This window comes from Schistocerca serialis, chromosome 7 (genome assembly GCF_023864345.2).
Source record: "Schistocerca serialis cubense isolate TAMUIC-IGC-003099 chromosome 7, iqSchSeri2.2, whole genome shotgun sequence".
Classification (NCBI taxonomy): Eukaryota; Metazoa; Arthropoda; class Insecta; order Orthoptera; family Acrididae; genus Schistocerca; species Schistocerca serialis.
Genome location: NC_064644.1, coordinates 22,404,402 through 22,430,304, shown reverse-complemented (window position 1 = coordinate 22,430,304; position 25,903 = coordinate 22,404,402). Strand labels below are relative to the sequence as shown.

Below are 25,903 nucleotides of genomic sequence, written 5' to 3'. Positions count from 1 at the left end.
CTTTGGCAAAAACATTTGACAGTCGGCAACAGAAACCAAAACATTGCTTTAAAACAAGCGTTCAGTGCATAGTGTTGTGGAATGGGGAAAAAGGCCGGCCGCGGTGGCCGTGCGGTTCTAGGCGCTTCAGTCCGGAGCCGCGCTGTTGCAACGGTCGCAGGTTCGAATCCTGCCTCGGGCATGGGTGTATGTGATGTCCTTAGGTTAGTTAGGTTTAAGTAGTTCTAAGTTCTAGGGGATTGATGACCACAGCAGTTGAGTCCCATAGTGCTCAGAGCCATTTTTTGAATGGGGGAAAAAACCGCAAATTGGCGTTCATAAGAAGAGGAACAACACCAAAAATGCAACAGGAGCGTAATATGTAGGAAATTGTCCACGCAACCTGTAAGTACAGTTCAAAAAATTACTACTTAATAGGAAATACCAACCACCAGAACTGTTTATAACCCATAGGCACAATGACAAAAATGTAAATAAAATAGCTAACATATGTACATATTCCAGGCCACTGATGATGCCTTGCAGAAAATAAAGGCGAAACGCGTATGGCACTAAAATGGTGTTTTATTCAGTTGCTGTCAGACGGTCCATAAGTAAAAATTATTAATATACCGTAAGAAGAGAAGCTCTTGAAATGCGGTACTACGAAAGAATGCAGAGGACTGGATTGGGCGATCATGTAACCAATGAGGAGACATTGAACAGAATTGAGGAGAAAAGCAATTTGAGACATAGCTTGATTAAAACAGGTTGACAAAACATATTGAGGCGTCAAGGAACAGTCAGTTCAGTAATGAGAATAATTGTGTGTTGGGGGAGGGGGGGGGGGAGAAGGGGGAGAGGAGGAAAGGGTGAGAGCAAAGGTTGTAAAGGGAGAACGTAGCTTGAGTAGAGTAAGCTGACTCAGATGGTTGTAGGATATCATGGTGGTTTGATCAGAGATATGCAGACACTGTTGCATAATGCAGAACTGGCCATTAGATGTCACGAGACTCGGACCAACCAATATGCAGTGTGGAGAAAAATGGTCACGAAATTTTAACCCTGGATAGCTGATGCCAGTAGGAACCAAAATTACTAGTGTTACCTAGGTCGACAACGTACATTTTTTAAACTACGGAAACATGGCGTCACGCGCTCCGATTGGCCGCGGGGTTGCCCTGTTGCCGAATGCTCTGGACAACGCATGACCGCGAATGCTTTGCCTGCCGGAGATTGCGATGCATCCAAGGCACCCCGCATGCTTAGTGGTAGCGTGCCAGCTTTCTACTTTGGGGGCCGAAGCGAATCCGATGGGGTCCCGACGCATCCATTGTGGTAAGACGTACCGGGAATAAACCCGTCAACAGCTGTTAGTTCGCGTACAGAAAATCTTTTACAAATGGTGTAGGCCTTTTTTGTAGCTCTTTTTTGTAGCTAGGACATTGTTTACTTAAAGCAGGTGCTCGAACTGGCGACCATCTGGCGCGACACAAGCTTGGTAGCGTCGAATGGTGTTTTGCCGAACTCTTTCAAAGATTCCCGGCATTGCCCTGATGTGATTGGCAGCATGTTGAATGCGATCCATTAAATCCTCTTCTTTCCTTGGCGATTCGCGTCCGGGTGGGTGAACTAAAACCTTGAAGAATACCCACAGGGAAAAGTCTGGTGGCGTGAGATCTGGTGATCGCGAGCGCCTGTGCCAATTACCCGGCCGTCGAAGAGTTCATTTAAATATCCGCGCAGAACACGATTTTTGTGTGCAGGCGCCCCATCTTGCTGCAACCACATGCGTAGCTGTATGTCAAGGGGAACATCTTCCAGCAGGCTGGGTAAAGTTTCTTGCAAAAAGTGAAGGTAATTTGCCCCAGTAAGTCGAGGAGGTAGACAGACCATCCCATCAGATGGTCATCGACAATGCCTGCCCAAATGTTGAGCGAAAATCGTTCCTGGTGTCCGCGGACGTACGTGACCTGATGATTTTCCCTTGCCCACTGATGAACGTTTCGAGTGTTGTAAAGGCAATCCCGATGGAAGGTGCACTCGTCAGTAAACCACACAATGGCGGGAAAGTCGGTATCTCGTGCAACACGTCGCAGAAACCACTGGCAAAACCATAGCCTGTGTTCATAGTCCGCCACAGGATTTAGGTCTTGGACAGAGTGGAAATTGGGTGCTGGCAGTCATTCCTCAAAATCTCCCAGACTAACTGATGAATGAAACTACAATGAAATGAATATCCCTAGGTGCATACAGGCGTTGATATGTCAACGGGGACAGTTGAAAATGTGTGCCCCGACAGGGACTCGAACCCGGGATCTCCTGCTTACATGGCAGACGCTCTATCCATCTGAGCCGCCGAGGACACAGAGGATAGTGCGACTGCAGGGACTTATCTCTGGCACGCCTCCCGCGAGACCCACATTCCAAACGTATTGTCCAGCACTATATTCATAGCGCCCCTGCCCAATATACTCATTACTAACGGCTTTTTGCCTCTTCCCGTAAGAGTTTGAGATGTTTATATTTTCTCATCTCCGCATTGCAAATGTTTTGGGTGAAATGCCCAGTCGATGCGCTGTTGTTTTCACGTCAATTCTACCAACATTGAGAGTTGTTTAGTTTTCGGGGTTTTGTAAAATTCCTGGATTCGTCTCGTCGCTGTGCAGCCTATTTGCGGAAGACTCCCAAATAAATTCCAAAGTACAGTGCAGTTTTAATACCAATATATTTCCAGGACTCTGGCGTCCGAGCCTGGTGAACTGTACCGGTTTCATCACATGTATCCAAAGTTGACATCAAAAGACACAGAGTTCACAATAATCAACAAATGAGTGAGCCTATAGTACATTTGCTCGCAACCCCAGCCAAACAACGAGTGCCCCCCCAAAAGGCGCCAGCGTGACCTCTATTTATACTTTTGTTAACAATTACTTACAATGAAAATTACAATTTTATGTAAAATCACAATTAAAAGTTAAACCGACTATGAGCTACACGTTGCTAAAAATTTACAATCTCAGTGCTGAACAAGGTGAGCATATTTTCAACTTAAGTTACGAGTTAATATAACATTTTCTGACTGATTACGTTACAGGTAACAATTACATTTCTAAATTTGTTTATAACAAATCAACTAGTACCTGAATTTTAGTGCTAACATATATCGGAGATTCAATTAACATGCTTTATTTATATGTTCTATTTAATTTGCTGTAGTAATTTTATACTGATAGGTTTACTGGTACATCCTGACCATGTGCTACATTTCTTTCAATTGGTTACAGTATTAATTTCACATTTATATTATGTTTCTCGCATAAGAACAATGTTAATCAGCAAAGCATCGTTTTCGAATTATATGTATACCGAAATAGTGGTTATTTTTGTATCTAATTTGGAAACAGGTCCCTTTACAATTGGACAATTAGGACTGGTATTTATCTTTAATGCATTCCGAGGGGTTTTGATAGGTAGCAATGAGTTACAGTAACATTTCAAGTTCGGGCACTGTTTGTGCATCCGCACAGAAGAAGATGGTCAAATGGCCGGTGAGCCTTATATAATCTCCGATGAGTGTCCAACCGCTCGAGTATTTGTCGTAGGTGCTTCCTCGAAGCGCTCGAGAAGAGCCTCTTCAAATGCAGCATCCCGTCGTGTTCGAGGTCTTCCAGCATAACCATGATATCCCGCTAAAGAGCCTGTTTTCCCAACTCGCCGGTCAATTGCTATAAACGTTTGTGTGTGTGTGTAGGTGGCGTCTTGCTCCATATTGTTCCTCAAACAACCGTCGAGCTCCATGCGCATTACCCTCAGCTAGTCCATAAAGAAAAACCATATTTCGTTCTTCAGACGAATACTGTGCCGCCATGATTACTGTATGACTAAATCGCAGGTGACGTGTGGGGGCTCCGAAGAGAAGCTTACGTGTGAATGCCTCTGACGTGAGGTGGAGACACACAGCAAGACCTATTAGACACGCGTGCGTATCACGTGGCGAGGCGAGGGTCGTTTGTGTGTGTGAACCGACAACCGTAGCGCTGCCCGTCAACCGACGAACGGCAACAGTGCAATCCCCTGGCCAATTGGAGCGCGTGGCGCCAAGTGTCCATAGTTTAAAAATGGTGCGTTGTCGACCTACACAGCGTTACAAATTTTGATTCCTACTCCCATCAGCTAACCAGGATTAAAATTTTTCTCCACCTTGTAAAAGGAAGCGGGGAGTATTTTGTTAGCAGAGAAGTAGTAAGAGCGGAATGGGTCTGTCAGGAGAGCACAATGATTTCGAACACGATTTACTCATTGGATGCCACTTGATTTAAAAAAGCCATCGGTGACATTTCAACCCTTCTAAACCTGGCCAAGTCAACCGTTGGTGCTGTGATCGTGAAGGAAATGCGACGGAACAACCATAGCTGTATCAAGACCTGCCTGACCTCATGTACTGAGGGACAGGGACCACCGAGCATTGCGGAGGGTGGTTATAAATAGTCGCATGAAATCAGAGTAGGGAATCACGAGTGAGTCGCAAAGTGCCACCAGCAGTCCAGCTACTGTAGCACAGTGACTGTTCGTAGGACGTTAAAAAGAATGGGTAGAATGGTCGAGTGGCTCTTCATAAGCGACTCACTGCAAGTCAGTGCTAAGCGACACTTGAGGTGGTGCAAATCGCGACGGCTCTGAACAGTGGATGACTGAAAATGGGTGATTCGGAGTGATGAATCACGCTGTAATCCGTGATAATCCTGTGGAAGGGTTGGGTTTGGCGAATGTCTGGAGGACATAACCTACCCACACATGTTGTGGCAACAGTAAAGCGCGGAAGACGTGGTGTTAGGTTGTACAGGTGCTTTTACTTGTTGGAGTGTGCTCCACTTATTTCCGTTAAGACCACATGGAAGTATGTGAACGCATTTTCCATGGCTGTGTATTTGAACAGTAGAGGAACAGTTCGGAAACGATGATTGGTTGTGCTGTCGTGGTGATGTACTGTCATAAAGCATCATCTGTAAGTAAATGGTTTGTAGACAATAACGTTCTGAAACGCAATGGTTCGCGTTCACCTTGACCTCAGCTCGCTCCCAAAGGAGGTTACCCCAGCTTCGGTATACCGCTCACGGTTTGTCGAACTTCGTTCGAAGTTCATTAATACGATCTTCATTTATACAGATGGCTCTAAGACCAATGACGGTGTCGGGTGTTCTTTTATTGAAGGGGCACACAGTTTCAAATACCGGCTCCATGGCCATTGTTCGGTCTTCACAGCTGAGCTCTTTGCCCTCTACCAGGCTGTTCTTTACATCTGCCGCCACCGACATTCTGCCTATGTCATCTGCTCCGATTCCCTGAGCGCCATCCAGAGCCTCAGTGATCCGTATCCGGTTCACCCTTTCGTGCACCGGACCCAACGCTCTCTTCAGCAGCTGGCGGACGACGATTCTCCGGTTACCTTTTTGTAGGTTCCTGGCCATGTCGGTATCCCTGGGAACGCAGATGCCGCGGCCAAGGCTGCGGTCCTCCAGCCTCGGACAGCTTCTTGTTGTGTCCCTTCATCTGATTGTAGCGCATTTTATCGCTGTGGCATGCCGATTGGGCTACACTTATGGACAACAAGCTTCGGGCCTCGAAACCTCTTCCCACGGCTCGGACGACCTCTTCACGCCCTTCTCGGCGGGAGGAGGTCGTTTTGGCCCAGTTACGAATTGGACACTGCCGGTTCAGCCGTCGCCATCTGCTGACGGCTGCGCCGGCGCCGTTCTGCCCGTGTGGGCAATTGCTGGCGGTCCGCCACATTTTAACGTCCTGTCCGAATTTTGATACACTGCGCGTTGATCTTGGCCTGCCATGTACTCTGGATGCCATTTTAGCAGATGACCCAGGAGCAGCTACTCGCGTTCTTCGTTTTATCAAATTGACAAACCTGTCTAAGGACATTTGATTTTGCTGTTTTTTTTTTAATCCTTTGCCTGTTGATGTCTTTTATAGTGTTGTCCCTTTTAGTTGCTGTTTTAACCTAACTTAGTCGGGGCGCTAATGACCATTGTAGTTGTGCGCCCTAAAACCACATTAAAAAAATCGTCCAGCGCTATGGACGGAATCTGGTCACTGCGCATCGGCCATGGCATCCTGCTCCGGATAGGGCACTGTCTTTTTAGCCATCGACATCTTTTAAGCGGTGATCCTCCCCCACTCTGTCCCCACTGCTCTCAGCTGTGGACGGTAAGACACCTTTTTCTTAAGTGCCCCTATTTTACTCCGTTACGCGCCCGTCTACAGCTGTCGCCTGATATATCTTCCATTTTAGCAGATGAGCCGATCGCGTTCTCGAGTTTATTAGTGCCAGTGAGATGACGTCAGTCATTTGAAGCTCTTTTTGGGGACAACCAACCCCCTTCTATAGTGGTTTTTTAAGCTTTCCTTCTGTTTTTAGTTTCTCCAATTTTTTGAGTTTCGTTCCCATTGCTGCTGGTTTCCGGTTTCGTTTTTTACCTTTTCCTAAGTCACAGACCGGGTGCTAATGACCGTAGCAGTTTTGCGCCCTAAAACCATAAAAAAAAACGGCATCCTGCGCGGACTGCACGTGCAGGCCCCGTGTCGACGAGGTGGCTACAGCGCGGCTGAGTTTGTGTGTGTGGGGTTTCAGCAGGCGGCCCGCCGGCGCCGCTACCGCTGTTGTTGGTGGTGCAGCTGGTGGTGTGGTGGAGCGGGCCGGCGCGCTGCTGGGACGAGCTGCCGCAGACGACGTCGGGGTCGCTGCGCGGCGAGGGCGTCGCGACGCCGTCCGGGCGGCGCGTGCTGCGCCTGCTGGGGGTGCGCTACGCGTCGGCGCCGCGGCGCTTCGCCGCCCCCGAGCCCTTCTCGCTGGAGGACACGGCGCGCGTCGTCGACGCCCTGGAGTGGCCGCCCGCCTGCCCGCAGCCGCACAACCTCACAGAGGTCGCCTACCCGCAGGTAGGCGCCGCACGCACTCTTCACTCACCGCGAGAGTCGCAGCACCGTTTCCCTACCTCCTCACACACTTCGTTACTCGCATCTTTTCGTTCTTGTGCGTACGTAGGCCTACCGGTTCGCTGGTGTTCGTATTGCTACAAGAGACGTCGATTTGGAACAGGGTTTTGGAATAATTTGTGTGTTGCAGATTAGTGAATTATTTAGTGGTCCATTGATCCTCACCGGGCCAAATATCTCAAGAAATAACCGTCAAACGAAAAAAACTACAAAGAACGAAACTTGTCTAGCTTGAAGGGCGAAACCAGATGGCGCTATGGTTGGCCCGCTAGATCGCGCTGCCTTACGTCAAACGGATATCAACTGCGTTTTTTAAAATAGGAACCCTCATTTTTATTACATATTCGTGTAGTATGTAAAGATATATGAATGTTTTAGTTGGACCACTTTTTTCGCTTTCCGATACATGGCGCTGTAATTGTCACAAACATATGGCTCACAATTTTAGACGAACAGTTGGTAACAGGTAGGTTTTTAAAGTAAAATACAGAACGTAGGTAAGTTTGAACATTTTATTTCGGTTGTTCCAATGTGATACATGTACCTTTGTGAACTTATCATTTCTGAGATCGCACGCTGTTACAGCTTCATTACCTGTAAATACCACATTAATGCAATAAATGCTCAAAATGATGTCCTTCAACCTAAATGCATTTGGCAATACCTGTGACGACATTCCTCTCAACAGCGAGTAGTTCGCCTTTCGTAATGTTCGCACATGCATTGACAGTGCGTTGACGCATCTTGTCAGCCGTTGTCGGTGGATCACGATAGAAAATATCATTCAACTTTCCCCACAGAAATAAACCCGGGGACCTCAGATCCGGTGAACGTGCGGGCCAAAAAAATCTGTCTTCGTCTCATAATTTTTCTTGTGCCCAGTGGCAGAACTGTACACTACGTTCAAAGTCGTCGCCATGCAATTCCTGGTGCATAGAAATATGGTACGGGTGCACTCGATGTTGATGTAGCATTCTCAACACCGATGTTTTTGAGATTCCCGATTCTCGCGCAGTTTGTCTGCTACTGATGTGCGGATTAGCCGCGACAGCAGCTAAAACACCTACTTGGGCATCATCATTTGTTGCAGGTCATGGTTGATGTTTCACATGTGACTGAACACTTCCTGTTTCCTGAAATAACGTAACTATCCGACGAACGGTCCGGACACATGGATGATGCCGTCCAGGATACCGAGCAGCACACATAGCACACGCCCGTTGGGCATTTTGAACACAATAACCATACATCAACACGATATCGACCTTTTCCGCAATTGGTAAACGGTCCATTTTAACACGGGTAATGTCACGAAGCAAACACCGTCCGCACTGGCGGAATGCTACATGATACGTACTTATACGTTTGTGACCATTACAGTGCCATCTATCACAAAGCGAAAAAAGTAATCCAACTAAAACTTTCCTATTTCTTTACGTACTACACGAATATGTAATAGAAAAGGGGGTTCCTATTTTAAAAAACGCAGTTGATATCCGTTTGACTAATGGCAGCGCCATCTGGTTTCCCCCTTCAAGCTAGACGAGTTTCGTTCTTTGTAGTTTTTTCGTTTGATGCTTATTTCGTGAGACATTTGGCACGGTCACTATCAATGATCCACACGAAAAAAATGCAGCACTTCGTGATCGGCATGTGACTTCTCATCCCAACTCAGAACAAAAGTGTATCTAGCAAAATCTAGTCTCGCTAGTAGGGTTAATAGAAGTGCGATTAAAAAAAGAAAAAACGAGGCTCTGGCAACTCTGCAATTGCATGCAGTGTGGCCAAGAGCACGAAGCATGTACTCTTTACTGTGCCGCAGCTGGCCCATCAGTTCAGTGACACAAAGAAATGCCTTGGGGAACGGATATGCAGACTGCTGCAATGTTAGTTGTTTTACAGTTAAAGCATCAAACCATATCTAATATCTGATTTACACCTCCACAATGTAGTGTATTGTGTATTTATTTCTGTTAATGTTACCTTTATATAAACATTATGACGTAACATGAGCTTCTTGCAGACGTAAGCAACCACTTAGTTTCGTTCGTGGCAGAAAGTAATAGTGGATACGAGTTTGTATCCAATGAGGTACAAAAAGCACAAGAGTTAGGCTACATTAGACTGCATGTTATATGCTACGCACAGTAACTCCACTCTTTATGTTTGACGTCCAGGTTTATCTTCATAGAGCCAATACGTACACATCTGAGCAACATTCATAGTTTCGTTCGTGGCAGAAAGTAATAGTGGATACGAGTTTGTATCCAATGAGGTACAAAAAGCACAAGAGTTAGGCTACATTAGACTGCATGTTATATGCTACGCACAGTAACTCCACTCTTTATGTTTGACGTCCAGGTTTATCTTCATAGAGCCAATACGTACACATCTGAGCAACATTCATTTTAGAGATGATGTTCAAAGCGAGCACCTTGCATCTGAAAATGCTTTTCCACTCCCTGGATCAAGCTTCGCTGGACCGTATACAACATACCTGCATCCACCATCGACGGAGCGGCATGCACACGAGCTATTAGGTAGTGTACATCCGTGGGTGGAGTGCCTCTCTCAACAAGCTACGACAGGTGGTAGGGTACTGCGGGCTGCTACACATTTCTCTGTACATTATGACGTGCTGCACGACGTGACAGTGTTGCCAGCTCCACTGGCAGTGTTGCCAGCTCCGTGTGACAGTGTTTCCAGCTCCTTGGATATATATAGGATTAAATATCCTCAAAGTCAAGATTGGAAACAAATTTTATTGTGCTTACTAGTTTGAACTACACACGAGCCATCTTCAGATCATAAAAAGCAGCCTTCATTAGTGTATTTGCCATAACGCCTTAACACATAGTTTGTTTAAAAATTTATTTTGACAATATTCATACGGATTGTATTGGAGAGTAATTTGACATATTGTTCATATACAATCAACTAGAGCGAAGGCCATAAAACTAAGGCATTATATCGCTAAATCTTAGTAACTAACACATTTAATCAGTATTTGTGTTGAGTCTCAGTTATGGGACAACACAAACACCGATTAAATTTGTCAGTTATTGTTGCTTTTACGATATAATGTCTTAGTTTTATGTCCTTCGCTCTAATTGATTGTCTATGAATGATATGTCAAATTACGATACCAATACATTCCATATGAGTGTTGTCAAAATAAATTTTTAAACAAACGATGTGTTAAGGCGTTATGGCAAATACACTAATGAAGGTTGCTTTTTATGGCCTGAAGATGGCTTGTGTGTTACTGGAACAAAAACTATCTGTCGATACATACTCACCGCAGATTGAGGAAATATCTTTCTTTCAAACACCTGGTTCCGTATTCATACGAAAGAAGGACTTCTGTCAATGGGGTATCGTCGAAAGTTCATAGTAATTGACAGAATGTCAGAGTAAATTAGAAGTAATATCTAGCGCTCCGCAAGGAAGTGTTACAGGCCTTCTGCTGTTCCTAATCTGCGATTTAGGAGACATCCAGTAAAGTGCCGGTTCTTTAAAGACTCGAACTTCCGTGTATAGAAAGTGCTTCAAACTTCTCGTCACTTCCCAAGTGAGTTAATGGGTTACATATGTGACCTTAAGCACGTGGCGAGAAATGGTGTAGAAAATATTTGAAATTATATTTAAAGTTTGTTGAAAGACGCCAAATGCTCTCGTCATCAAACATTTTATGAGTGTAGTCTGGACAATTTGCGCTCCATGTTAAGCATAAGCTACCTCTTCACGCAACGCTATGTCTATGACGTCATGTCTGCTGCACCGTCTCATACAACGATACAGTTGTGCAAGTACAGTCAGTGGTATGTGTGAGCACAGTCTGCAAAATGTATTGCGACTAGAGACAGTAGCGCAGAAGTAATAAATCTAAACGTCATGCCTGATGCTGTATTTTCACCTGACCAATAAGGGTATTTGTGCGCAGTGAACTATGTTGCCTCAAAACATATAAACAGGTTCTAACTGTAATCAGGGAGGACCAAATTGCAGATATTTGAAAGTAATGTAAAATCTGTGCCCTTTTACCGGTGCGAAACATGGAAAGTGACAAAACAGTTAATCCACAAGCTGCAGACATTCAACAGCAGATGCCTGAGGAACATCCTGGGATACGGTGGCCAAATGTCACCTCTAACGAAACTCTTTGGGAAAGAACAAACCAGAAGCCAATTGAGCTGCAAATCAGAAGCAAGAAGTGGAGATGGTTAGGACATACTCTTAGAAGAAGACCAAATGAACATATTGCGAGAGAAGCACTTGACTGGATCCCGCAAGGATGACAGACAAAGGAAGCCCCAAACGACATGGAGACGGTCAGTTGAAGAAGAAGGCCATCAGCAAGGAATAAGATGGGAAGAAATGAAGATACTAGCAGAAGACAGAACAAGATGGCGATCCTTTGTTGCAGCCCTAAGCTCCACGCAAGGAGCTAAAGGAATTAACAATAATAAATAAATGAATAACTGTAATACCTTTAATGTAATAGTATATTTTACCTCAACGACCCCACGTGGCTAGCGCCCGAGAGGGCAGACTTGTGGTTCCCTTGGCCGCGCAAGAACCTGTACGGCTAAGCCGTATGCCTTGTTTGCTGCAAGGCCAGAATCCGCACAGACTACGATGACGTATGTAACAGCACCGACACTGTCAATACAGTGACCATTGTTGTGGCAAGAGAGTCGCGTCCTAACAGTGGTGGCCCCAACGGCAGCTGTGGACACAGGAGTGGGACCGCGTTGTTTTTACCGATGGGGACCAGTTGCCTGGATACCATCACGATGGACGTACCCGTATGTAGAGCCTCAGAGATGAACGATTGTTGCCACATTGTATTGTTCATTGTTGTTCGGGTCCAGTACCTGGTGTGATGGTATGGAGTGCCACTGGGAACACCACTCGATCACCTCTGGTTGGCACAGCCAGTATTTTGGACACCGGCTGTTATATTTGCGGCCTGTGAACGCTGGTGCTTTTCTACATCTACATTTATACTACGCAAGCCACCCAACGGTATGTGGCGGAGGGCACTTTACGTGCCACTGTCATTACCTCCCTTTCCTGTTCCAGTCGCGTATGGTTCGCGGGAAGGACGACTGCCGGAAAGCCTCCGTGCGCGCTCGAATCTCTCTAATTTTACATTCGTGATCTCCTCGGGAGGTATAAGTAGGGGGAAGCAATATATTCGATACCTCATCCAGAAACGCACCCTCTCGGAACTTGGACAGCAAGCTACACCGCGATGCAGAGCGCCTCACTTGCAGAGTCTGCCAGTCGATTTTTCTAAACATCTCCGTGACGCTATCACGCTTACCAAATAACCCTGTGACGAAACGTGCCGCTCTTCTTTGGATTATCTCCTCCGTCAACCCGACCTGGTACGGATCCCACATTGATGAGCTATACTCAAGTATAGGTCGAACGAGTGTTTTGTAAGCCACCTCCTTTGTTGATGGACTACATTTTCTAAGGACTCTCCCAATGAATCTCAACCTGGCACCCGCCTTACCAACAATTACTTTTATATGATCATTCCACTTCAGATGGTTCCGCACGCATACTCCCTGATATTTTACAGAAGTAACTGCTACCAGTGTTTGTTCCGCTATCATATAATCATACAATAAAGGATCCTTCTTTCTATGTATTCGCAATATATTACATTTGTCTATGTTAAGGGACAGTTGCCACTCCCTGCACCAAGTGCCTATCCGCCGCAGATCTTCCTGCATTTCGCTGCAATTTTCTAATGCTACAACTTCTCTGTATACTACAGAATCATCCGCGAAAAGCCGCATGGAACTTCCGACACTTCAACGTCTCTACGATGTTATCTTTCAGCAAGGTAACGCAAGATCGCATCGTGCACGTGCTCGAGCTAGTCCTGACCCATCTCGACAGAAAGTGCGTTACACTTTTGCCCTTGCTAGCGCAATCTCCAGACCTCTCTCCTACTGAAAACATCTTGCATGGGTTGCCGGGGATGCTGGCACACTATCACTCGCCAAATGCAACGACTCGGGCACGGAGTAAATCTGCGTGAAATTAGGTACCCATACTTGTCATGCCAGCTCAGTCTGTCTCGATGCTTGGCAGCGGTAGAGACATTGTTGACGCCAGATGTTGCAGCTTCGATTATTACATTTCTCCCTATGTACACCCTCAATGCGCCCACAAATTTAATAATGAGTTGTTCATACTATGCCGTATAAGAACAATAAGCAGCAGAGAGATTCGTGTATCTGTGAAAAGATCTCTGCGCGAAATATACATAATACCTTAGGAAAAGATCTTGCGGAGAACCCGAGAAAATTCTCTCCCTATGTAAAATCGCTAAGCGTGTCTAAGGTTTCAGTCCAGTCTCTCACTGACCAGTCTGGTGCGGCAGTAGAAGATAGCAAAAGGAAATCCGATTTTTTAAATTTCGGTTTTAGAAACTCGTTCACGCAGCAGAATCGTACAAAAATAGCGTCGTTCGACCATCACACGCAGTCCCATGTTGTCGACATAGTAACGAGTATCACTGCCGTAGAGGAACAGCTGAAAGAGTTGAAAACAAGTAAGTCGCCAGACCACGATGGAATCCCAATTCGGTTTTACAGTGTGTACCGTATGGCATAGGCCTCTTACTTAGCTTGTATTTATCGCGAACCTCTCGCCCAGCGCAAAGTCCCAAGCGACTGAAAAAAAACGCAGGTTACTCCTGTATACAGGGTATTACAAAAAGGTACGGCCAAACTTTCAGGAAACATTCCTCAAACACAAATAAAGAAAAGATGTTACGTGGACATTTGTCCGGAAACGCTTAATTTCCATGTTAGAGCTCATTTTAGTTTCGTCAGTATGTACTGTACTTCTTCGATTCACCGCCAGTTGGCCCAATTGAAGGAAGGTAATGTTGACTTCGGTGCTTGTGTTGACATGCGACTCCTTGCTCTACAGTACTAGCATCAATCACATCAGTACGTAGCATCAACAGGTTAGTGTTCATCACGAACGTGGTTTTGCAGTCAGTGCAATGTTTACAAATGCGGAATTGACAGACGCCCATTCGATGTATGGATTAGCACGGGGCAATAGCCGTGGCGCGATACGTTTGTATCGAGACAGATTTCCAGGACGAAGGTGTCTCGACGGGAAGTCGTTCGAAGCAATTGATCGGCGTCTTAGGGAGCACGGAACATTCCAGCCTATGACTCGCGACTGGGGAAGACCTAGAACGACGAGGACGCCTGCAATGGACGAGGCAATTCTTCGTGCAGTTGACGATAACCCTAATGTCAGCGTCAGAGAAGTTGCTGCTGTACAAGGTAACGTTGACCACGTCACTGCATGGAGAGTGCTACGGGAGAACCAGTTGTTTCCGTACCATGTACAGCGTGTGCAGGCACTATCAGCAGCTGATTGGCCTCCACGGGTACACTTCTGCGAATGGTTCAAATGGTTCAAATGGCTCTGAGCACTATGGGACTCAACTGCTGTGGTCATAAGTCCCCTAGAACTTAGAACTAGTTAAGCCTAACTAACCTAAGGACATCACTCACATCCATGCCCGAGGCAGGATTCGAACCTGCGACCGTAGCGGTCGTGCGGTTCCGGACTGTAGCGCCTTTAACAGCTCGGCCACTCCGGCCGGCTTGTGAATGGTTCATCCAACAATGTGTCAATCCTCATTTCAGTGCAAATGTTCTCTTACGGATGAGGCTTCATTCCAACGTGATCAAATTGTAAATTTTCACAATCAACATGTGTGGGCTGACGAGAATCCGCACGCAATTGTGCAATCACGTCATCAACACAGATTTTCTGTGAACGTTTGGGCAGGCATTGTTGGTGATGTCTTGATTGGGCCCCATGTTCTTCCACCTACGCTCAATGGAGCACGTTATCATGATTTCATACGGGATACTCTACCTGTGCTGCTAGAACATGTGCCTTTACAAGTACGACACAACACGTGGTTCATGCACGATGGAGCTCCTGCACATTTCAGTCGAAGTGTTCGTACGCTTCTCAACAACAGATTCGGTGACCGATGGATTGGTAGAGGCGGACCAATTCGATGGCCTCCACGCTCTCCTGACCTCAACCCTCTTGACTTTCATTTATGGGGGCATTTGAAAGCTCTTGTCTACGCAACCCCGGTACTCTTCGTGCTCGTATTGTGGACGGCTGTGATACAATACGCCATTCTCCAGGGCTACATCAGCGCATCAGGGATTCCACGCGACGGAGGGTGGATGCACGTATCCTCGCTAACGGAGGACATTTTGAACATTTCCTGTAACAAAGTGTTTGAAGTCACGCTGGTACATTCTGTTGCTGTGTGTTTCCATTCCATGATTAATGTGATTTTAAGAGAAGTAATAAAATGAAGTCTAACATGGAAAGTAAGCGTTTCTGGACACATGTCCACATAACATATTTTCTTTCTTTGTGTGTGAGGAATATTTCCTGAAAGTTTGGCCGTACCTTTTTGTAACACCCTGTACATGAAGGGTAAAAGAACAGAAAACTCTCAAAATTAGACTGTAGCCTCGACATGGGCTTGTTGCAGTATTCTAGAACATATTCTAAGTTCGCATACAATAAAATTCCTAGAGACTGAAAAGTTTATGGCCACGAATTATTGCGGTGTTACAAAGCATCGCTCGTGCGAATCTCAACTTGCTCTTGTCTTATGATATACTGCGAAGTATGGATGAAGGGCAATAGGCAGATTCGATATTTCTACATTTCCGAAAAGCATATGACTCAGTTGTCCACTCCCTACTGTTAAGGTAGATACGAGCATGTGGAACGGGTTCCCAGGTATGTGAGTGGCTCGAAGATTTCTGAAGTAATAGAACCCGTGTGTTCTCCTCGATGGCGAGCGTTGATCAGAGACAAGGGCATTGTCACGAGTGCCTCAGGGAAATGTGATAGGATCGATTTTATTTTCTATGTACATAAATGATCTGGTGGACATAAATCTGCGGTTGTTCGTTGACGATGCTGTGGTGTACGCGAAAGTGTCGAAGTTGAGTGACTGTAGGAGCATACAGCAAGACTTAAACAAAGATGAAGAGCAGGTAGCTCTAAATGTAGACGAATGTAAGTAGTAAAAACAAACTGTAATGTTCGAACACAGCATTAGCAATGTCTTGGTAGACACAGTCGTGTCATTTAAATATGTGGGTGTAACGTTGCAGAGCTATATGAAATGGAACGAGCTTGCGAGGATTGTGGCATGGGAGGCGAATGCTCGACTTAGTTTCATTGGCAGAACTTGGTGAAAGTGTAGCTCATCCAGAAGGGGGATGGAATATTGAAACACGTATGTTGTGTGGCGGCGATGGCGAGGCATTGCAGAGTCTCTGACCAGAGAGCTGTTTGTCGTTCCTATTCTGCGCTTGACCGCGCGAGAGAGCAGTTCTGTTGCGATCGAGTTGCGAGAGACAAATAGCTCTCTGGTCAGAGACTCTGCAATGCCTCGCCATCGGCGCCACAAAATGAAAGTCAATTCAGTGATAATAAAATCTCAGTGACAATGAAAACACAAATAGACCGAAATGGGAGCCGAGTGTAACCTCCCCACAATGAAGTCTATTGATAATGACAATTAAATGTAAGAATCGCAATCTGACCTAAGTGTAAGCTCCCTACAAAAATGCAAGACATAAAAATGTTCCAAAATTCAGATCCCCACAAAAATGAAAGATAATTCAATGATAATGAAATTTCAGTGACAATGCTTCTTTGTTGAAAAATTGCTTTGAAAACAAAATTATTATTGGGGCGATTCTTGGACAAATTAGACACAGGAAGTGTTTTGATTAACCCGTCCGAGTTGTATAAAAAAAAAAAAAGAAAATGAAAAAAAAAGTATGTTGTGTGGCGGCGATGGCGAGGCATTGCAGAGTCTGACCAGAGAGCTATTTGTCGTTCCTAGTCTGCTCTTGACCGCGCCATAATCTTTTTTTTTTTTTTCATTGGCCAGCAAGCATTGAATAGTATAAAACATTGTTCATCATTCAGTATTATTCAGATCATTAAGAAGTCATTATTAAAAATCAGTTCAGTTGCGAGTTAGCAGTTGGGGAGTAGTACCGCGTGCGAGATGACGTAGTTGCGGTCTAGTTGCGAGAGAGTTCAGTTGTGTGTGAGCGGTCGGCGGGCGTCGACATGGCACTCTGGTCAAGATTCAGGATGAGGTATATTATTTATTAAATAAGGTAATGAAGCAGCATTGCGCTCAGCTAATAATGTAAATTAACTGTAAGTAATTTGTCCAACAATCGCCCCAATAATAATTTTGTTTTCAAAACAAGCACTTTAGCAAAGAATCCTTTAATGAAAGAAATATTTCCCTTGCTATTCCTTAAAGAAAAGTTTCCCTTAAATTCAAAATTTTTGCAATGAATCTCCTCCAAGCTATGGCGAAAAATAAGAGCAGATGCAGTTTTACTAAGGTAAGAATTTCAGTTTAATTAGTGAACAGGGCCTAAGATCGACATTTCAGTGTATTTGTGTTTTCGTTGTCACTGAGATTTTATTATCACTGAATTGACTTTCATTTTTGTGGGAAACTTATCGTCCTGAATCTTGACCAGAATGCCATGTCGACGCCCGCCGACTGCTCACACACAACTGAACTCTCTCGCAACTCAATCGCAACAGAACTGCTCTCTCGCGCGGTCAAGCGCAGAATAGGAACGACAAACAGCTCTCTGGTCAGAGACTCTGCAATGCCTCGCCATCGCCGCCACACAACATACGTGTTTCAATATGGAACGCTAGTGCGAACTATTCTTGAGTGTTGTTCGAGCATTTGGGATCCCAACCAGATGAGAAGAAAGGAAGACATCGAAGATTTGCTACAAACTGGCTCAATCAGCACGCAGGTATTATCAAGACGCTTCGGGAACTCAAGGAACACTTTTGAGAAAAATTGGAGATCCAGCCAGCATTTGAAACTGACTGAGAAAGATTCTACTGCCGCCAACATACATTTCTCGAAAAGGGCCACAAAGATAAGATACGAAAAATGAGGGCTCTTGTTAGCCAGTTATTTTTCCTCGCTCTATCTCCGAGTGGAACAGGAAAGGAAACAAGTAGTACTACGGCGTACCCTCCACCATACATCGTACGGGGGCTTGCGGAGTATGTATGTAGATATAGATTTAAGTGAAATTTATTTATTAGCTCATGTTATAGTACTCGATATAGTGTTTTCGTATCTTCTTAAATTTTGTTGTGCTCTTTTAATAAGGGGGCTATATATTTGAAAGAGAGAAGTTGGTTGGTTGGTTGTTTCGGGGAAGGAGACCAGACAGCGAGGTCATCGGTCTCATGGGATTAGGGAACGACGGGGAAGGAAGTCGGCCGTGCCCTTTGAAAGGAACCATCCCGGCGTTTGCCTGGAGCGATTTAGGGAAATCACGGAAAACCTAAATCAGGATGGCCGGACGCGGGATTGAACCGTCGTCCTCACGAATGCGAGTCCAGTGTCTAGAAAGAGAGAAGTGATTAAGGGTTAATGCAAAGCTGGATAAAGAAAAAACCTAAGGATAAGTAAGAACACGAGCAGGTGAAAGTATTTTCAGTAAACAACTTTTTTTTTAACAGTGAAAAGTCAGCTGTATTGAAGCAGAAAAGTAGTGTTTCTGAACGTTGTGTAGTACAAGCAAAGAAAACAAAACACAGTGAATAAAGCACACGAGTTCTATGCTTTGGCTGCTATATAGTGTTTGTGTTTGTTTTTTGCGAACACATAATTGTCGGTAACGACACATTTCCTATTTTGCTCTTTTCTCAGTGGTGTGAAAACCTTTGAGTTTTGGTTTGTCCATTAACAAGCCCTACCATTCCTAATTTCTTAATCCGCACTGTATTGAAACTTTTTGTATCACGCTTATTATCTTGTAACCTTATTTTCAGCGTTCGGTACTGGGCTAAGCGAAATTACTTTGTGTTGACGTTCCATCTCCTACGAAGACAGCTCCGTATGTCGGTGACGTAGCCTTCTGTTACACTGGCGTCCACTGTGAAGAAAATGTCGTGTGACTAGGGCCTCCCGAAGGGTAGACCGTTCGCCGGGTGCAAGTCTGTCGATTTGACGCCACTTCGGCGACTTGCGCGTCGATGGGGATGAAATGATGATGATTAGGACAGCAGAAAACCCAGTCCCTGAGCGGAGAAAATCTCCGACCCAGCCGGGAATCGAACCCGGGCCGGAATCGAACCCGGGCCCTTAGGATTGACATGCTGTCGCGCTGATCACTTTTTTTGTTGATCTTATTTTGTTCTATATTGTTCGTTGAATTTGTTCGTGGTGCACGTCCAACGACTCTCGATCAGGTAGTTCGATTATCTGTTCACTCAGTTTTTTTTTATTACAGAGGGTAGGTAAACCCTCTGACCGAACACGCTGGGCTACTGTGCCGGCTATTCGTTATTGGTCGTTGTATTTGTTCGTGGCGGACGCCCGATGACGTTTGGTTGGTTCAAATGGCTCTGAGCACTATGGGACTTAACTTCTGAGGTCATCAGTCCTCTAGAACTTAGAACTACTTAAACCTAACTAACCTAAGGACATCACACACATCCATGGCCGAGGCAGGATTCGAACCTGCGACCGTAGCGGTCGCGCGGGTCCAGACAGTAGCGCCTAGAACCGCTCGGCCACTCCGGCCGGCCGATGACGCTTGGTAAAGTTAGTTGTTGATCCATTAACTCAGTTTTTTATTACAGAGGGCAGCTAACCCTCTGGCCGAACACGCTGAGCTACCGTGCTGGCGCCACTCAGTTACCGGGGGCGGACAGGCGTCCACTGAGAATCGACCACAATCGAACAGTTATTCTGTTGACGTTCGTTCGGTTGGGCAAAAGGTACCGTTAGCTTCGACATGCCTGATTGCTATATTTCGTCCGATGAGCGTACAATTTCCCGTAAAGACCACGTAATCGGCAGCAGACATACCGGACGCAGTAGGTGCTTCCTCGCCGGCTCTCGGTATTTGCGTGTTTCTCCGGTGTCTCGGCGCTGGACAACGGCCCGCAGAAGCCAGTGCAAGGTCAGCGACGGCCGGGGCAACCTTGGCGCAGGTTCGGCTCGCCGACCGCTCTTTATCTGAAGCCCGGCGCCGCTTGTCGCTCTGCGGGAACGGTTTACGGACGCTTCGCGTGCTGTTATCGCACCTCTGTCTACTGACGTCACGCCAAACAACGCTTGCCCCCCTTCTAACAGCCGTGTACCGAAAGTCTCTAGCGGAGCGGAAGGTTCCAAATGATTGGAAAAGAGCACAGGTAGTCCCAGTCTTCAAGAAGGGTCGTCGAGCAGAAGCGGAAAACTATAGACCTATATCTCTGACGTCGATCTGTTGTAGAATTTTACATCATGTTTTTTGCTCGCGTATCATGTCGTTTCTGGAAACCCAGAATCTACTATGTAGGAATCAACATGGATTCCGGAAACAGCGATCGTGTGAGACCCAACTCGATTTATTTGTTCATGAGACGCAGAAAATATTAGATACAGGCTCCCAGGTAGATGCCATTTTCCTGGACTTCCGGAAGGCGTTCGATACAGTTCCGCACTGTCGCCTGATAAAGAAAGTAAGAGTCTACGGAATACCAGACCAGCTGTGTGGCTGAATTGAAGAGTTTTTAGCAAACAGAACACCGAATGTTGTTCTCAATGGAGAGACGTCTACAGACGTTAAAGTAACCTCTGGCGTGCCACAGGGGAGTGTTATGGGACCATTGCTTTTCACAATATATATAAATGACCTTGTAGATAGTGTCGGAAGTTCGATGCGGCTTTTCGCGGATGATGCTGTAGTATACAGAGAAGTTGCAGCATTAGAAAATTCCAGCGAAATGCAGGAAGATCTGCAGCGCATAGGCGCTTGGTGCAGGGAGTGGCAACTGACACTTAACATAGACAAATGTAATGTATTGCGAATACATAGAAAGAAGGAGCCTTTATTGTATGATTATATGATAGCGCAACAAACACTGGTAGCAGTTACTTCTGTAAAATGTCAGAGAGTATGCGTTCGGAACGATTTGAAGTGGAATGATCATATAAAAGTAATTGTCGGTAAGGCGGGTACCAGGTTGAGATTCATTGGGAGAGTCCTTAGAAAATGTAGTCCATCAACAAAGGAGGTGGCTTACAAAACACTCGTTCGACCTATACTTGAGTATTGCTCATCAGTGTGGGATCCGTACCAGGTCGGGTTGACGGAGGAGATAGAAAAGATCCAAAGAAGGGCGGCGCGTTTCGTCACAGGGTTATTTGGTAAGCGCGATAGCGTTACGGAGATGTTTAGCAAAGTCAAGTGGCAGACTCTGCAAGGGAGGGGCTCTGCATCGCGGTGTAGCTTGCTCGCCAGGTTTCGAGAGGGTGCGTTTCTGGATGAGGTATCGAATATATTGCTTCCCCCTACTTGTACCTCCCGAGGAGATCACGAATGTAAAATTAGAGAGATTCGAGCGCGCACGGAGCCTTTCAGACAGTCGTTCTTCCCGCGAACCATACGCGACTGGAACAGGAAAGGGAGGTAATGACAGTGGCACGTAAAGTGCCCTACGCCACACACCGTTGGGTGGCTCGCGGAGTATAAATGTAGATGTAGAATGCTGCTCACACCCTCGAAGGTAGCGCGTCTTCGGCTTATGAGCTGAAATTTAAAAACAACTGTACGTAGAAGAACTGAAGGCAGCGACGAGCTACCAGAACAAGTGGTCAACAATACAATGCTCTACACGTATAGAAAACCAGTCCGGTTCGGACTCTTGAGTACAATTAGCAGTAGCTGTATGACGTAAGGATCCAAATAAATTTATCAGCATTCGACGGAGGTGCCACTGACATCAGTGATACGAGGGTCACTCCAAAAGAAATGCACACAATTTTTCTAAAATCAATCTTTTATTGTGCATGTTTGAAAGTTTTACAGTGTGTAGATACGTCCTTTAGCTCTATCGGAGAGCTCCGCATACGCTGCGCAGCGGACCCAGCGACTGCACCGTGCGGAGATACCTTCCCTGGTGCGCAGCAACCGACCGACTGCCTGCTGGTCCGTCAGCGACTGCTGTTCCGTCGCGACTGCCCTGCTGGTGCGTCTCCCACTCACTTCCAGACACACGACGGCGGAAATGCTGGCTCGGACCCAACCATGCAGAGGAAACACGGCCACTGGCTAAACGACATCCCTGCAGCCGGGAAGGGTAATAGTAATTGAAGGGGCCCAGAAGCGCTCTGAGAACCAGTTACACGTCGCCCCAATGAGACGACCGACCTCTCAGAGGCAGTACACCGACAACATGTAAGATGACTTGTCGAGGAAATAACGCCAACTACACACACAACCTGAGAAGCACTTGCACGAAGGCTTGAACGATACCTAACAGTAATTAAGCACGCACGAAGACAAATGGGGAGTCGATGCACACACACAGCCGACTGATGAACGACCGGCGAGCCAAAACGCCTCGTCCGGTAGGACGACCGACCGACGATCCACCGAGACCGCGGCCCGGCTCAAGGGATGCGTGGCGGCGATGGAAGGGAGAGCCATGTCGGCGCAGACCTCACTGCTGCTCCAGCCCGACTGCACTAGAGCCGCATTGCCACTCCCCGACTGGCAGGTCCGGACTGCGCTCCAGACGCGTTCCCACTGACTGGCAGACCCGAACTCGCGACCCTAACTGCTTACATCTACATCTACATCTATACTCCGCGAGCCACCTTACGGTGTGTGGCGGAGGGTACTTATTGTACCACTATCTGATCCCCCCTTCCCTGTTCCATTCACGAATTGTGCGTGGGAAGAACGACTGCTTGTAAGTCTCCGTATTTGCTCTAATTTCTCGGATCTTTTCGTTGTGATCATACCGCGAGATATATGTGGGCGGTAGTAATATGTTGCCCATCTCTTCCCGGAATGTGCTCTTTCGTAATTTCGATAATAAACCTCTCCGTATTGCGTAACGCCTTTCTTGAAGTGTCCGCCACTGGAGCTTGTTCAGCATCTCCGTAACGCTCTCGCGCTGACTAAATGTCCCCATGACGAATCGCGCTGCTTTTCGCTGGATCATGTCTATCTCTTCTATTAATCCAACCTGGTAAGGGTCCCATACTGATGAGCAATACTCAAGAATCGGACGAACAAGCGTTTTGTAAGCTACTTCTTTCGTCGATGAGTCACATTTTCTTACAATTCTTCCTATGAATCTCAACCTGGCGCCTGCTTTTCCCACTATTTGTTTTATGTGATCATTCCACTTCAGATCCCTCCGGATAGTAACTCCTAAGTATTTTACGGTCGTTACCGCTTCCAATGATTTACCACCTATGGCATAATCGTACTGGAATGGATTTCTGCCCCTATGTATGCGCATTATATTACATTTATCTACGTTTAGGGAAAGCTGCCAGCTGTCGCACCATGCATTAATCCTCTGCAGGTCCTCCTGGAGTACGTACGAGTCTTCTGATGTTGCTACTTTCTTGTAGACAACCGTGTCATCTGCAAATAGCCTCACGGAGCTACCGATGTTGTCAACTAAGTCATTTATGTATATTGTAAACAATAAAGGTCCTATCACGCTTCCCTGCGGTACTCCCGAAATTACCTCTACATCTGCAGATTTTGAACCGTTAAGAATGACATGTTGTGTTCTTTCTTCTAGGAAATCCTGAATCCAATCACAAACCTGGTCCGATATTCCGTAAGCTCGTATTTTTTTCACTAAACGTAAGTGCGGAACCGTATCAAATGCCTTCCTGAAGTCCAGGAATACGGCATCAATCTGCTCGCCAGTGTCTACGGCACTGTGAATTTCTTGGGCAAATAGGGCGAGCTGAGTTTCACATGATCTCTGTTTGCGGAATCCATGTTGGTTATGATGAAGGAGATTTGTATTATCTAAGAACGTCATAATATGAGAACACAAAACATGTTCCATTATTCTACAACAGATTGACGTAAGCGAAATAGGCCTATAATTATTCGCATCTGATTTATGACCCTTCTTGAAAATGGGAACGACCTGCGCTTTCTTCCAGTCGCTAGGTACTTTACGTTCTTCCAGCGATCTACGATAAATTGCTGATAGAAAGGGGGCAAGTTCTTTAGCATAATCACTGAGAACGACCGGGAAGTAATAGCAGTGGAGCAAAGATACTACGAGAGGGGATATATCGATACGCGCCGCTCACGGTCAGGCAAAGCAGTGACAGTGGTAATTTAAATTAACGTAGTGAGATGGAAGTACGTTAAAAACAGGGTGTAAAATACACGATGGAGGGAACACGAGCCACACACTGCTCAATAATGTTATGCATCTGGTGTAACAGCGGCGGTGTAGTACGCTACGAATAGCTTCCCAAGGTACAACCATCACTGCTGACATTTGTCAACAACTGAGACGTGCCACGCGGAGTGGCCGCGCAGTTTAGAGGCGCCATGTCACTGACTGCGCGGCTCCTCCCGCCGGAGATTCGTGTCCTTCCTTGGGCGTGTGTGTGTGTGTGTGTGTGTGTGTGTGTGTGTGTGTGTGTGTGTTCTTAGCTTAAGTAGTGTGTGAGACTAGGGCCGATGACCTCAGCAGTTTGGTCCCTTAGGAATTCACACACATTTGGACAATTCACACACATTTGAACATTTTGAACTGAGACGTCCCGCAGACGCAGTGTAAGAACAACGACCAGGAAGTCTGCGAGACGTGATGCTTCTCACAGGTAACGCCCGCACTCATTCTACTAGACTGACAAGAAACACTATACAGTAACTGCGATGAGAAGTCATTTCGCACCCACTTTATTCACCTGATGTTGCGCCCTCAGATTTCACCTTTTCCGCTCTCTGTCGAACGATCTTCAAGGAACTTCCTTCCCGGGTGAAAATGCGCTCCGATCGTGGCTTGCCGACTTCTTCGCCTCAGAACCACGTGACTTCAACAGTCCCAGAGTCACTAAGTTACCCCAGCGTTGACAGACTGTTGTAAATAGTGAAGGAGAATATATTATTGATGACTAAAGTCTCTGTTGTGTGTATCTGGTGTGTTTATTAAACTTACGGGAAAACGCTACGAATTGACGCACCAATCTAATATAAACTGGAATATCATGTCGCCATAAATATTTTTTCACTATCAGTGCAAATTCGTTCAAAGTTTATATACGAGGGACGACTGAAAAGTTATCTGCCCACCCAATAAAGGTTGTCATTAATCCAAACTATTTTTCAACGTAGTCCCATTTCAGGGTCGTACATTTTTGCCACCGGGACATTATATCCTCCTTATAGAATTTTCTTCTTGAATGGCAGAAAAGACCACCACCGCAGCCGTGACGTCATCTGTTCGATGATGGGTTCCGGACAGATGTTTCTTGAGCTTATGGACGACATGAAAGTCGGCGGCCAAATTGGCTGAATACGATGGGTGCCGTTGCAGTTCGAAACCACAGGAGTCGGTGGTAGACATCGCAATGACGGATGTGTGAGCGAGTGCGTTGTCCTGATGAAATAGCACCCGCTTTATCAACATCCCGACACGTTTCACTTTGATGCCCCCCCCCCCCTCGAACGTATGAGTTGAGCAGCATAATATGATGCGTTCAGTGTTACACCTTCTACGAGGTATTCAGCCGACATAACACCGGTGTAACGACCATCTGCTTTCACGACAGTCTCAACCGCACTAGAGATACCGTTTCACAAATGTCCGCAACACTTCTCGAACGATCGACCATGGAATGTTCAGCTGTTGTGACACAGCTCGTACATTGCTTGAAGGGCGCACACAGCGTCTGGCTTTCCCAACCGTGGCAATAGTAACGTCAACGATTTCTGGCACAATCGGACGTCGGCCTCTCCTAGGAGCAGTTCCCACATCGCCAGTTAATTCC

General features: G+C 46.1%; 1 protein-coding gene across 1 annotated transcript in view; it reads left to right on the top strand.

The window, feature by feature from the left end:
• LOC126412581 (cholinesterase 1-like) overlaps positions 1-25,903 on the top strand; it is a 266,699-nt gene that overhangs the window by 32,296 nt on the left and 208,500 nt on the right. The window contains exon 2 of the mRNA XM_050082232.1: positions 6,623-6,930. Within this exon, the coding sequence (XP_049938189.1) occupies positions 6,623-6,930 (308 nt within the window). The remainder of the gene's footprint in view (positions 1-6,622; positions 6,931-25,903) is intronic.